This window comes from Pristiophorus japonicus, chromosome 12 (assembly GCF_044704955.1).
Source record: "Pristiophorus japonicus isolate sPriJap1 chromosome 12, sPriJap1.hap1, whole genome shotgun sequence".
NCBI classification, from domain to species: Eukaryota; Metazoa; Chordata; class Chondrichthyes; family Pristiophoridae; genus Pristiophorus; species Pristiophorus japonicus.
In genome coordinates this window covers 170,296,780-170,311,623 of record NC_091988.1, presented here as the reverse complement: position 1 = coordinate 170,311,623, position 14,844 = coordinate 170,296,780, and the positions used below count along the sequence as shown (strand labels likewise).

General features: G+C 40.5%; 1 protein-coding gene across 2 annotated transcripts in view; it reads left to right on the top strand.

Annotated features, from left to right (window-relative positions):
* The window catches only part of LOC139277549 (enolase-phosphatase E1-like), a 51,286-nt gene extending 37,085 nt beyond the window's left edge, over positions 1-14,201 (top strand). The window contains exons 10-11 of one of the 2 annotated variants that reach the window (XM_070896141.1): positions 6,995-7,110; positions 8,507-8,585. In XM_070896141.1, the coding sequence (XP_070752242.1) occupies positions 6,995-7,090 (96 nt within the window). In that variant the 3' untranslated portion in view covers positions 7,091-7,110; positions 8,507-8,585. Of the gene's footprint in view, positions 1-6,994; positions 7,111-8,506 lie in introns of both variants that reach the window. The other variant, XM_070896140.1, reaches the window with a different exon arrangement.
* Positions 14,202-14,844: the final 643 nt, after the last annotated feature.

Sequence of the window (14,844 nt, the reverse complement as noted above, 5' to 3'; positions counted from 1 at the left end):
CCCCTCCATAAACTTAAGCTGATCCAAAACTCTGCTGCCCATATAATAACTCGCGCCAAGTCCCATTCACCCATCTCCCATGTGATTGCTGATCTGTTTGGCTCGTGGTTGAGCAGCGCCTTGATTTTAAAATTTTCATCCTTGTTTTCAAATCCATCCACGGCCTCTCCCCTCGCTATATCTCCAACCTCCGACAGCCCTATGGGTTATCTGTGCTCCTCCAAATCTGGCCTCTTGCACATCCCTGATTTTCATCACACCCCCAGTGCCTTAAGCTGGAATTCCCTCCCTAAATCTCTCTACCTCTGCTTCTTTAAGATGCTCTTTAAAACCTACCACTTTGACCAAGGTTTTAGTCATCTGCCCTAACATCTCCTTATGTGGTTCAGTGTCAAATTTTGTTTGATAATGCTCCTGTGAAGTGCCTTGGGATGTTTTACTATGTTAAAGGTGCTATATAAATGCAAGTTGTTGTTGTTAGCATATAATCCACATCAATCTTCCCTCTTCCAAATTGCATAACCTTACATTTCATAGGACATAGGAGCAGCAGTAGGTCGTTAAGCTCCTCGAACCTGATAGAAACATAGAAACATAGAAAATAGTTGCAGGAGTAGGCCATTCGGCTCTTCGAGCCTGCACCACCATTCAATAAGATCATGGCTGATCACTCACCTCAGTACCCCTTTCCCGCTTTCTCTCCATACCCCTTGATCCCTTTAGCCGTAAGGGCCATATCTAACTCCCTCTTGAATATCAACAAACTGGCATCAACAACTCTCTGTGGTAGGGAATTCCTCAGGTTAACAATTGTCTGAGTGAAGACGTTTCTCCTCATCTCAGTCCTAAGTGGCTTATCCCTTATGCTTCGACTATGTCACCTGGTTCTGGACTTCCCCAACATCGGGAACATTCTTCCTGCATCTAAACTGTCCAGTCCCATCAGAATTTTATGTTTCTATGAGATCCCCTCTCAGCCTTCTAAACTCCAGTGAATACAGGCCCAGTCGATCCAGTCTCTCCTCATATGTCAGTCCTGCCATCCCGGGAATCAGTCTGGTGAACCTTCGCTGCACTCCCTGAATAGCAAGAATGTCCTTCCTCAGACTAGGAGACCAAAACTGAAAACAATCTTCCAGGTGAGGCCTCACCAAGGCCCTGTTCAACTGCAGTAAGATCTTCCTGCCCCTATACTCAAATCCCCTAGCTATGAAGGCCAACATACCATTTGCCGCCTTCACCGCCTGTTGAACCTGCATGCCAACTTTCAATGACTGATGTACCATGACACCCAGGTCTCGCTGCACCTCCCCGTTTCCTAATCTGCTGATATTCAGATATTCTGCCTTCGTGTTTTTGCCAGTAAAGTGGATAACCTCACATTTATCCACATTATACTGCTTCTGCCACGTGTTTGCCCACTCACCTAACCTGTCCAAGTCATCCTGCAGCCTTTTAGCATCCTCCTCACAGCTCACACCACCACCCAGCTTAGTGTCATCTGCAAACTTGGAGATATTACACTCAATTCCCTCATTCAAATCATTAATATATATTGTAAATAGCTAGGGTCCCAACACTGAGCCCTGCGGCACCCCACTAGTCACTGCCTGCCATTCTGAAAAGGATCCATTTATCCCGACTATCTGCTTCCTGTCTGCCAACCAATTCTCTATCCATGTCAATACATTACCCCCAATATCATGTGCTTTAATTTTGCACACCAATCTCTTGTGTGGGATCTTGTCAAAAGCCTTTTGAAAGTCCAAATACACCACATCCACTGGTTCTCCCTTGTCCACTCTACCAGTTACATCCTCAAAAAATTCTAGAAGATTTGTCAAGCAGGATTTCCCCTTTCATAAATCCATGCTGACTTGGACCGATCCCGTCACTGCTTTCCAAATGCGCTGCTATTTCATCTTTAATAATTGATTCCAATATTTTCCCCACTACTGATGTCAGGCTAACCGGTCTATAATTACGTGTTTTCTCTCTCCCTCCTTCCTTAAAAAGTGGTGTTACATTAGCTACCCTCCAGTCCATAGGAACCGATCCAGAGTCGATAGACTGTTGGTAAATGATCACCAATGCATCCACTATTTCTAGGGCAGCTTCTTTAAATACTCTGGGATGCAGACTATCAGGCCCCGGGGATTTATGGGCCTTCAATCCCATCAATTTCCCTAACACAATTTCCCGCCTAATAAGGATTTCCTTCAGTTCCTCCTTCTCACTCGACCCTCGGTCCCCTAGTATTTCCGGAAGGTTATTTGTGTCTTCCTTCATGAAGACAGAAACAAAGTATTATTTTAACTGGTCTGTCATTTCTTTGTTCCCCATTATACATTCACCTGAATCTGACTGCAAGGGACCGATGTTTGTTTTCACAAATCCTTTTCTCTTCACATATCTATAGAAGCTTTTACAGTCAGTTTTTATGTTCCCAGCAAGCTTCCTCTCGTACTCTATTTTCCCCCTCTTAATTAAACCCTTTGTCCTCCTCTGCTGTATTACAAAATTCTCCCAGTCCTCAGGTTTGTTGCTTTTTCTGACCAATTTATATGCCTTTTCTTTGGATTTAACACTACCCTTAATTTCCCTTGTTAGCCGCGGTTGAGCCACCTTCCCCGTTTTATTTTTACTCCAGACAGGGATGTACAATTGTTGAAGTTCATCCATGTGATATTTAAATGTTTGCCATTGCCTATCCACCATCAACCCTTTAAGTATCACTCGGCAGTCTATTCTAGCCAATTCACGTCTCATACCATCGAAGTTACCTTTCCTTAAGTTCAGGATCCTAGTCTCTGAATTAACTGTGTCACTCTCCATCTTAATAAAGAATTCTACCATATTATGGTCACTCTTTCCCAAGGGGCCTTGCACAACAAGATTGCTAATTAGTCCTTTCTCATTACTCATCACCCAGTCTAGGATGGCCAGCCCTCTAGTTGATTCCTCGACATATTGGTCGAGAAAACCATCCCTAATACACTCCAGGAAATCCTCCTCCACTGCATTGCTACCAGTTTGGTTAGCCCAATCAATATGCAGATTAAAGTCGCCCATGATAACTGCTGTACCTTTATTGCACGCATCCCTAATTTCTTGTTTGATGCTGTCCCCAACCTCACTACTACTGTTTGGTGATCTGTACACAACTCCCATTAGCGTTTTCTGCCCTTTGGTATTCCGTAGCTCCACCCATACCGATTCCACATCATCCATGCTAATGTCCTTCCTTACTAATGCATAAATTTCCTCTTTAACCAGCAATGCCACCCCACCTCCTTTTCCTTTCTGTCTATCCTTCCTAAATGTTGAATACTCCTGGATGTTGAGTTCCCAGCCTTGGTCACCCTGGAGCCATGTCTCCGTGATGCCAATTACATCATATCCGTTAACTGCTATCTGCGCAGTTAATTCGTCCACCTTATTCCGAATACTCGCATTGAGGCACATTCCGCCATTCAATTCATCATAGCTGATGTGTACTTCAACTTCATTTACCTACCTTTATTCCATATCCCCTGATAACCTTACCAAACAAAAAATATTAATCTCAGTTCTTCAAAATTTTTGATTGTTCTAGCAGCCACAGAATTTTTGGGAAGAGAGTTCAAGATTTCCATTACCCTTTGCATGAAAAAGCACTTCCTGATTCCATTCCTAAATCACCTGCCATTTACAATTCTGCCCTCTTATTCTGGACTCCTCCATCAACGGAAATAATTTCTCTGTATCTACCATATCAAATCACCTTAAATGCCTCAAAAGATCACCCCTCAACCTTCTAAGCTCAAAGGAATACAAGCCAAGTTTATGCAACCTGTCCTTATAATTTAACCACTTAAGCCCTGGACAACATTCAAGTTTGGGCTAATAAAAGGCAAGTAACATTCGCACCATACCAGTGCCAGGCAATGACCATCTCCAACAAGAGAGAGTCTAACCACCACCCCATGCCATTCAACGGGACTACCATCATCAAATCCCCCACCATCAACATCCTGGGAGTCACCATTGACCAGAAACTAAACTGGACAGCATTGTGAGAGTACCTTCACCTCACGGATTGCAGTGATTCAAGAAGGCGGCTCACCACCACATTCTCGAGGACAATGCAGGATGGGCTATAACACTGACATCCCATAAATGAATCTTAAAAACATATTTAAATTTTGAAGATTTGTGCTGTACTTTTTAAATATTGCATGCACAGCACCTCCCAAAAAACACAATTCTATTACCATTTCATTTCATTAAAAAAATATTAAATATTAAATATCAATGACTGCAATCAGGTATCATTCTGGTGAATCTGTGCTGCACCCCTTCCAACTGAAGTATCACTTCCTCAAATTTGACTTCCAACCCCCTTGAGATAAAGGCCAAGATTCCATTAGCCTTTCATTAGTTCTGATGACAGGTCAACAAGCTTTTTTTATTATTCAGTTTATGGGATGTGGGTGTCGTTGGCAAGGCTAACATTTATTGCACATCACTAACTGCCCTTGAGAAGGTGGTGGTGAGCTGCCTTCTTGAACCATTGCAGTCATTGATATTTAATATTTAATATTTTTTTAATGAAATGAAATGGTAATAGAATTGTGTTTTTTTGGGAGGTGCTGTGTATTTAAACAGTACAGCACAAATCTTCAAAATTTAAATATGTTTTTAAGATTCATTTATGGGATGTCAGTGTTATAGCCCATCCTGCATTGTCCTCGAGAATGTGGTGGTGAGGCGCCTTCTTGAGTCACTGCAATCCGAGAGGTGAAGGTACTCCCACAATGCTGTCCAGTTTAGTTTCTGGTCAATGGTGACTCCCAGGATGTTGATGGTGGGGGATTTGATGATGGTAGTCCCGTTGAATGGCAAGGGGTGGTGGTTAGACTCTCTCTTGTTGGAGATGGTCATTACCAACACTGGTATGGTGCGAATGTTACTTGCCTTTTATTAGCCCAAACTTGAATGTTGTCCAGGTCTTGTAGCATGCGGGCATGGACTGCTTCATTATCGGAGGTATTGCGAATGGAACAGAACACTGTGCAATCTTCTACGAACACCCCCAATTCTGACCTTATGATTGAGGGAAGGTAATTGATGAAGCAGCTGAAGATGGTTGGGCCTAGGACACTGCCCTAGGGAACTACTGCAGCAATGTCCTGGGGCTGAGATGATTGACCTCCAACAACCACAATTATCTTCTTTTGTGCTAGATATGAGTCCAACCAGTGGAAAGTTTTCTCCCTGATTTCCATTTGCTAAAATCTTACTCGGGCTCCTTGAAACTCGCTCAAATGCAGCCTTGATGTCAATCTCACCTCACTTCTGGAATTCAGCTCTTTTGTTCATGTTTGGACCAAAGCTGCAATGAGGTGTGGAGCAGAGTAGGCCTAGCTGAACCCAAACTGAACATCATTGAGCAGGTTATTGGTGAGTAAGTGCCGCATGATAGCACCGTTGATGGCACTTTTCAGCACTTAGCTAATGATTGAGAGTAGAGTGATGGGGTGGTAATTGGTTGGATTGGAATTATCCTGCTTTTTGTGGCAAGGACATACCTGGGCAATTTTTCACATTGTCTGGTAGATGCCAGTATTGTAGCTGTACTGGAACAGCTTGGCTAGAGGCGTGGCTAGTTCTGGAGCACGATTCTTCAGCATGATAGCCAGGATGTTGTCGGACCCCATAGCCTTTGCTATACCCTGAAACGCTAACTCTGTTTCTCTTTCCACAGATGCTGCCTAACCTGCTGAGTATTCTCAGCATTTTCTGTTTTTACTTCAGATTTCCAGCATTTCCAGTATTTTGCCTTTGTTCCATTTGGCTTTTTGGTTACCTTTTGCAGTGCACTAGCTTTTATTGATTTGTGTGCTTGGACACTCAAATCCATTTATTTCTACACAGTTTAATAGTCTCTGACCATTAAGAAAGTAGTCAGATTTTTCTTTCACAGATCCAAAGTGGATTGCCTCACATGTCCCCACATTGAATTCCGTCTACCATAGTTTTGTCAACTCGCTTAGTCTGCCTAGGTCCCTTTGTAACTTCCTGCTCCTATCCATGCAACTTACTGTGCCTCTTAACTTAGTGTCACCTGCAAACATCGATATAACAACTCTCTATTATGTCATCCAAGTCAATGATATATATAGTGAAAAACTGAGGCTCCCTGGGGAACCTCTTGTTTACTGCCAATTCCCTTTATCCCTACTCTGTCTCCTATCTGCTAACCAATTACCAACCCATGCCATAGCAAACGAACAGCAAAATAGTCTTGCCATGACCCAGGATGAGTCCCAAACATTATTTTTAGATTTAGTAATCAGGCATGCCCAAGTGAGGGAAATGGTCATGTTAGCATTGTTATTTTGATTGGCCATTCCTTTCTAATGTTCCCCCAGAATATTGTTTGTAATGGTTTTAAATTAGTTGAATTTCCATTGAGCACCACACAATGCTGCATCACATATTGGCTCATGGTTTAGAGTGCCAAATAAAAAACTCCATGCCAATCTTAAAGCTATGCCCTCTGCATAGAAATAACAAATTACCTATTAAGAAATACAGTGAACTATCTCATACAGCAAACTGCAAAGTAGGGTGGATGTATTAATACTCTATGCAGTAGAGTGGTAAAATGAGAGTTCTGCTCTTGTCTGGGTTGCAAGTTGAAGGTGCTGATTGAAGCCAGACATTTTGAGGAAAGAAAATGGGAAAGTCACTTTGAATCATTAAATATTTCTTAGAGGTTGCTTATAGAGGAGCTTCAGCAGAAATTTGAAAGCAGTTTGTCTCTCTACTTTATTATTTAAGGAGATGGAAACCTTAAAATATTTATTAAAATATGTTTAAATAGTAAAATTATCCAAGATTTCAATACTTACATCAAATAGTGCTTTTTGGTGCAAGGATTAAATGGTCTCTACATTGTCATTTGTCTTCATTCCAATGTATGCAGTACTGCTCTGTTATTCTTCACTAGGCACTAGGCTTCTGCCTTTCTTTATTGGCACTGATGGTCATTCTTCTCAACCTTTGGAATAGGATTGAATACATGGCTTGTGCATGGAAGGGTTGAATGGACTTTTAATGAAGAAGGTAACAGTGCACAATTATTCCAGATTTTTTAACAAGCAATAAACAGCAATATAACAAATAATGTTGTTTTATGTCCATATTACACTTTAGAAAAACCCTTTTTGTTTCATTCTATTTATTCCATGGTTTGAATGTCAATAAATGTTGTTTTATGTTCATAACAAACTTTGGAAAGCCATCCTCTACCATTTGTCCTGATGTTTGAATATTAATAAATGTTCCTTCAATTGATAATTATCCTGAACATAATTTCACAGCTGCAAATGTCTAATTTCATACATAGTGAATGTATTGTCATTTGTCACACCTTAAAAGGTATAATTCTTAGAACTAACATTTGAACATTTAAATTTAGATAATGAACACTGTCAGTTCACAATCATTGGGACTGCAAATTCCAAGTTGGAATTTGCAGTCCCAATGATTGTGAACTGGCAGCGTTCACTGTCATTTCGCTTTTGAAACTGACCGCAACTTCAGGATTTAGCGCGTGCACAGCCTAATGCGGAAATCCTGAAGTTGTGGTGTGTCATTCACTGCTCCTCCGCAAGCTCCACTGTGTCTTCCCCCCCCCCCACCCCCACCCCCACCCACAACCCCTAGCCTCCCTCACCCACAGAGCCAGCAATCCAATAAATCTCTTCAGATTAGGGAAACTGACAAAAACTTTGACTCTTCCGCAGTAATACCACAGTTAAATTCCCCACTAAAAGTTAAACCCAAAGGGATTAAGTATAACTGGGGTTTTAACAGCATATTGACTGCTTAACAAAGGTTATGGGCCTAAAAAATGAATTTTTATTTTGTGCAGTGTCACATGTATCCATTTTAATAAAAAATTAAATTTCTAAGAAACTTAAATTTTTTTTAAATGTTTTTAACGTTTGTTCATGTTTATTTCAGGTTTACCTTTTCCCCATGTGAGAACCCCAATCTTTGTTTTGCTCACTCTAACATTTTTAAAAAGTTAGAATTTTGGGGAGCTTACCCACTTCCTGCTTTGCTGTCTGTGAGAATTCTGTGTTTTAATTGGCTGCTTAGACAACTTGTTGAAGTCACAGATGCTCGCACTATGGGATTCCCCCTATACTCCATTGATCTCAATTATTTATCGGTAAATCCAAAATTCTCGACACAGGGATTGTGAGATCTCTGTGTGAAGCTTACTTCGGGGCCAGCGGCGAGCGACTTTGCTTTGCCACTGATCACAAATTCCGACCCAATTAAATAGTAAATATTTTTGTACGTCTGTACTTGTTCAGATTATTGATGTATTTGATGATGTGATACAGTTTAGTTTTGGAAAGTTAATTTCCTTGAGCTGCAGTGAATATTTAAAAATTTAAAATGTGCAAATCTCAAACTTTCCATGGAGCTACTTTGCTTTTTTCCCCAGATGGAAAGCCCAGGTTCTGCTACAGAAAGCACAGTGCAACAGATGACAAGTTGTGAACCGAGCACAACTGACTCTCCCCGCCATTTCTTTTCATTTTCATGGTTGAATGCTCTTACTAAGTAGAGAAGCAGAAGGATCTTTCAGTTGTTGCTATGCAAGGAGAACATTTTAAGTGGTGACTGTCTTCCGGGTATTTGTTTGTTGCTTGAAGTGACAAGTGGCACTAATATTGCAGAGCTACACACAAAAGAGCAGTTTGTTAAGACAGGGGTGGTCTATGCCCTTTATAATTTGTTCTACAATTAGAGAATAGGTATTTATATGTATTTCCTTTACAAAGCTACAAGACTCAGCTTTATTTGTAAAGTTCTCTTACCGCAATATGTTCAGTTATTATAAACACATAATTAAAAAGCAAACTACATCACAAAGCAGGGGGTCATGATCTGATAAACATGCAAGTTCTACATTTCTTTTGCAATAAAACAACAATTATCAGTTATATTTTAGGTCTTTGTGTGTCTATTGATGCACAGCATTGTGCAAACTCTGCACTTAATTGAAGAATTATTGAGAACATCACTCATATTATTAAGGAATAACGATTTAAAACTAAGATGGCAGAAATCCTTTAATGGAGTCTGGTTATTAATGGGGAGTTAACAAATGTGGTTCCATTTTTGGTGAGAGATAATTCACTATGTCACTGGAATAAGACTCCACACTAAGTACTAAATGGTCATAAAACTCTATCATTAAAAATATAGTAATGCACATCTCTTATACGAATTGTGTATAAATCAGAGGGAAATAACAACATTCATTTGACTTTTACATTGGAAAGAGATTAACCCAGAATTCATGTAATTGAAATCTGTCAGTTTCAGCTGTTTGGCATATCAAATTAGTAGTTTGCCTAATATCTGGTCCTTCAGAATCACTTAACATATTTTAATCAGAGTACTTCTAGAATAAGGTATATTATTAACAGAATAAAATGTATTGCCGTTTAGTTTATCCATTTGCTTTCTTTGTAATGATAACTGTGTGTCTGCTATCTAAGACTCGGAATTGTTTTATTTGGTATTTTTTCTACTGCAAGCTACAACACCTAAAATATTATGAAGCCAAATACAGAAATGTTTCCTTGCTTTATTCATTTATCATACAATTCCTTTAGTTAGGGCAGACAAAAGTATTTGATTTCCCTGTGGGGTTTTGTTTGAGTACACAAAGCTAATATATATGACACATATACAGTTATTAATACAGACATGTAAATAATGCATATTACTACAGGGAACTCAAGATTAAAAAAAGGTTTTTTATAGATAGATGTAGTGTGCACAACATAAGACCCAGTGGCCAAATCCACCCCACACAATTGCTTCATCCAAGTCAAGATGCTTTCATTTCTGTTCCTTTATTAAAAATGATTTCTCTTTGGAAATACAGAATTTGCCATGCATTATATTTGCTATTAAAATGAGAACATTTGTTTTCATGCTACAAATTGAGGAGCTATCAGTGTTGGTGGTGAGCAAATTATTTGATGCAGTTAGTGTCAGCACCAAGAAATTCAGGTCAGATAAATCAGGAATGTCCAAACTTTTTTTTTTGTGGGCCACATAGTGCATATCCCAGATTCTGTGGAGGGGGGGGGGTCCTGTTAATTTGCACATATATGAAAATCTGAAAGTTGCTGATGGTAACTGTTATCATTTAGGATTTAGTCATCAATGATAAAAACAGACTTATGCAAACCACCAGACTCTCAAAATTTGTACCAGACGACAACAACAACTTGGATTTATATAGCATGTTTAACATAGGAAAACAACCCAGGATGCGTCACAACGTCATAATTAGGCATTACTTGACATTGAACCAAAGAAGGAGGTTATAGGACAGCTGACTACAAGCTTGGTCAAAGAGGTAGGCATTAAGGAGGGTATTTAAGGAGGGTATTAAAGGAGGAGAGCTATGGAGAAAATCCAAAGTTTAGAGCCTAGGCAGCTGAAGGCACGGCTGCCGAAGGTGGGGCAAAAGGAATGGGGGATGCACAAGAGGCCAGAGTTGGGGGATTCAGAGTTCATGGAGGGTTGTAGTGTAGGAGATAGTTACAAAGATAGGGAGAGGTGAAGGCATGGTGTGAGTAGAACATGAGGATGAGAATTTTAAGAAAGAGGCATTGGTTGACTGGTAGCCAGTGTAGGTCAGCGAGCACAGAGGTGATTTGTGAGTGGGACTTGTGAGTTAGAATGCGGATCAACTCAAATTTAGGGAGAATGGAAGATGGGATGCCAAGCAGGAAAGCACTGGAATAGTTGGGTCTGGAGATAACAAAAGCAAGGTTGAGGGTTTTTGCAGCAGAAGGGCTGAGGCATGTGCGGAGTTGGAAGTAGACGATCCTGGAGAGGATTATGATGTTCTCAGCTCAGGATCAAATTGGGTGGTGAAGATAAGAATAGTCTGGTTCAGTTTGAGACAATGAGTAGGGAGGGAGTTCAAAACGGTGGTGAGCAAAGTTCCCTGTAAATTGCGCGGCTGCGCAGCGCTCTGCAGATCCTGCACAGCCGGTGAGCTGGCTTTTCAATAGAAAAACATTAAAGGGATTGCGCAAGCTAAAACAATATTAGAGGGAACATTGGTGATGAGGGAACTGAGTTTGTGCAGTGACTTCAGTCTTCCAAATGTTTAATTGGTCTAAATCAGCATGGATTTATGAAATAGAAATCATGCTTGACAAATCTTCTAGAATTTTTTGAGGATGTAACTAGCAGAGTGGACAAAGAGGAGCCAGTGGATGTGGTGTATTTAGACTTTCAAAAGGCTTTTGACAAGGTCCCACATAAGAGATTAGTGTGCAAAATTAAACCACATGGTATTGAGGGTAATGTACTGACGTGGATAGAGAACTGGTTGGCAGACAGGAAGCGCAGAGATTAGGAATAAATGGGTCCTTTTCAGAATGGCAGACAGTGACTAGTGGGGTACCGCAAGGTTCAGTGCTGGGACTCCAGCTATTTACAATATACATTAATGATTTAGACGAAGGAATTGAATATAATATCTCCAAGTTTGCAGATGACACTAAGCTAGGTGGCAGTGTGAGCTGTGAGGAGGATGCTAAGAGGCTGCAGGGTGACTTGGACAGGTTAGGTAAGTGGGCAAATATATGGCAGATGCGGTATAATGTGGATAAATGTGAAGTTATCCACTTTGGTGGTAAAAACAGGAGGGCTGATTATTATATGAATGGTGACAGATTGGAAAAGGGGGAGGTGCAACAAGACCCGAGTGTCATGGTACATCAGTCATTGAAGGTTGGCATACAGGTGCAGCAGGCGGTGAAGAAGGCAAATGACATGCTGGCCTTCATAGCTAGAGGATTCGAGTATAGGAGCAGGGAGGTCTTTCTACAGTTGTACAGGGCCTTGGTAAGGCCACACCTTGAATATTGTGTACAATTTTGGTCTCCTAATCTGAGGAAGGACATTCTTGCTATTGAGGGAGTGCAGCGAAGGTTCACCAGACTGATTCCCAGGATGACAGGACTGACATATGAAGAAAGACTGGATCGACTAGGCTTGTAGTCAATGGAATTTAGAAGAATGAGAGGGGATCTCATAGAAACATATAAAATTCTGACAGGATTGGACAGGTTAGATGCACGAAGAATGTACTGATGTTGGGGAAGTCCAGAACCAGGGGTCACAGTCTAAGGATAAGGGGTAAGCCATTAAGGACCAAGATGAGGAGAAACTTCTTCACTCAGAGAGTTATGGGCATGTGGAATTTTCTACCACAGAAAGTTGTTGGGGCCAGTTCGTTAGATATATTCAAAAGGGAATTAGATGTGGCCCTCATGGCTAAAGGGATCAAGGAGTATGGCGAGAAAGCAGGAATGGGGTACGGAAATTCATGATCAGCCATGATCATATTGAATGGTGATACAGTCTCGAAGGGCCGAATGGCCTACTCCTGCACCTATTTTCTATGTTTCTATGTTTCTATGAAATTGTGGCTCATTCAAAGGGTAGCATGTAAATGAGAAACAGGAGCGGGCCAAGGATAAATCCTTGGGGCAAGCCGGAGAAACCAGTGCGGGGGTAGGAAGAGAAGCCATTGCAGGAAGTTCTCTGGCTATGACTGGATATGTAGCCCCACTCAGCTAAACAATGGAGGAGAGGCAATGGAGGCTGTCTCAATTGTCTCAAAAACTGCAGGGATGCGAAGAGATAGTGAATCATGGTCACAGTCACATAGAATGTCATTTTTAACTTTGTTTAGAGCCGTTTCAGTACGGTGGCAGGGGTGATAACCTGCTAACCTGATTGGAGAAGTTCAAACACAGAGTTGCAGGAAAGATGGGCACAGATTTGGGAGGCGACGACCAATGTTCCCTCTAATTTCATTTTGGGTGTGCGGCCCCTTTAAGGGGCCGTGCGGCCAATTCAATCTTTCGCACATGCACGGTTTTTCTATTGAGAAACCGGCAAGTGCGGGAACTTCAGACAACTACGCAGCCACATGGCCATGTGCTCAATCTGCGCAAGTGTTGGTCCCCCTGCTAAATTTGCAGATTCTATTCTTTTGGTGTGTCGGCCGTACACTCAAAGCAGATGTTAGCCTCCTCAAATATGTATATTAGGCTCCTCTGGGTCTCACAGAAATAGTCTGGGCTGCTGCCTCCCCAGGCTGCCTCCTCCTTCACCAACACGATCACCCCCCTCAACCCCCCCACTCCCGCCCCACCCCCAGACAGTCCAGACGTTCCTTCAGTAGCTGCATTGGGCACTCATTTGGGGTGGGCAGCAAACCGCTTCCCTTTAAATGAGGCCAGTTTTCTGGCCTCTTCGATGCAGAAATGGGTGGGCTGCAGGTGCAGTCTCTGCCAGTCGGCTGACCAAAAGTTAAAATTAACCCAGCTATGGTAACTGTGGCAGAAACATGGTTTCCATCAAAATTACAGAGTAGGAAAAGCTCTACGTTAATTCCCAGCATGTGTTTAATTTTAAATACGTCATAAAAAGCATAAAACTGACCACGATCTGAACTTTGTATCTACACTCCTCAACCTGCTTTATAATTAATAACCAAAACAGGCACTATTTTAAATGTTAGCATCTTATTTTTTAAAAAGTGATTATTGACATGTAACAAATCTACACTGCACTCTCTGAAATTCTGTTCAAACTGTAATTTAATGCAAATCTACAAATTTTACCAATCTTAGCATGAATAATGATAAGTGAATAGCAAGTTATCTACTCTAAGAAACTTACAGCTATCATTATTATATTCATTTGTATATTTTCTGCATATCGTATTGGCAGCACTAAAGTAGACAGTACTTTGGGGAAAGAGTGTTATTAATAATGCAGGTTACCAAGCACTGTATGGGCACAGGGAATGTAATTCCAAGTGTCAGTTAATTGGCAAACTCTTGATTCAACTCACAAAGTCTTTGTTTGTTCGAAGTATATGAATATTTGGTGGGATATAACTTGCCTAATTAGTTACAATAAGACCTTCTCAAAGCAGCTTTGTGCTTCCTAAGTAATATTAGTCTACAGTTGATAAATTGTTAAAAATTTGTCTGATAACGCTCATCTGAAGCATCTTAGAATGTTTACTATGTCGAAGGCGCTACATAAATGCAAGTTGTTGTTTTAGTTTGCAATCTTAGACTTTCTCGTTTTAATTTTTTTTTACTATGTTAGTTCAATCTTGATGGAATATTATACCATATTGTAGAAGAAATGGTTGATTTTTACAATTAAAAAATTCTAAAACAGCTTATTTTATTGTCATGAAATTACAACAAAAGCAACCAAAGATAAAGTCAATGTATAATATCACACTATTCAGTTCTAAAGTGATAAAGCACCATTAGTTAGTATAATGGCTGTACTAAATACTGTAACATTATCACTATATTTATTATGAATGAAACACAGATTTAGAACAATTTCATACAAATAAAACAATAAAACTTGTCAAAAAATTGTCACAAACGTTTGTCACAAAAATAAAACTATGTGCAGGGCCTCTGACAGTATACACGATGCACATGCGCGAAAACATGGAACTTGCGATTTGTCAAGTTCCTCCTTGACAGATCTTACCCATCCGCTAGAAATTCACTTTTGCTGCTACAGAGTTGAACTATTTGCTCAACTACTGCCCAGCGAATACCCACCAAACCCTTATGCCTGATAAAAGCAGGCATTGGCCTTCTTTTACCAGCATAAAGGTTTAAATAAATATTAAAATAAAATTTTAAAAATGATTTAAACTTTCACTTACATTTCAAATTAGTGTAGGTCAATTTT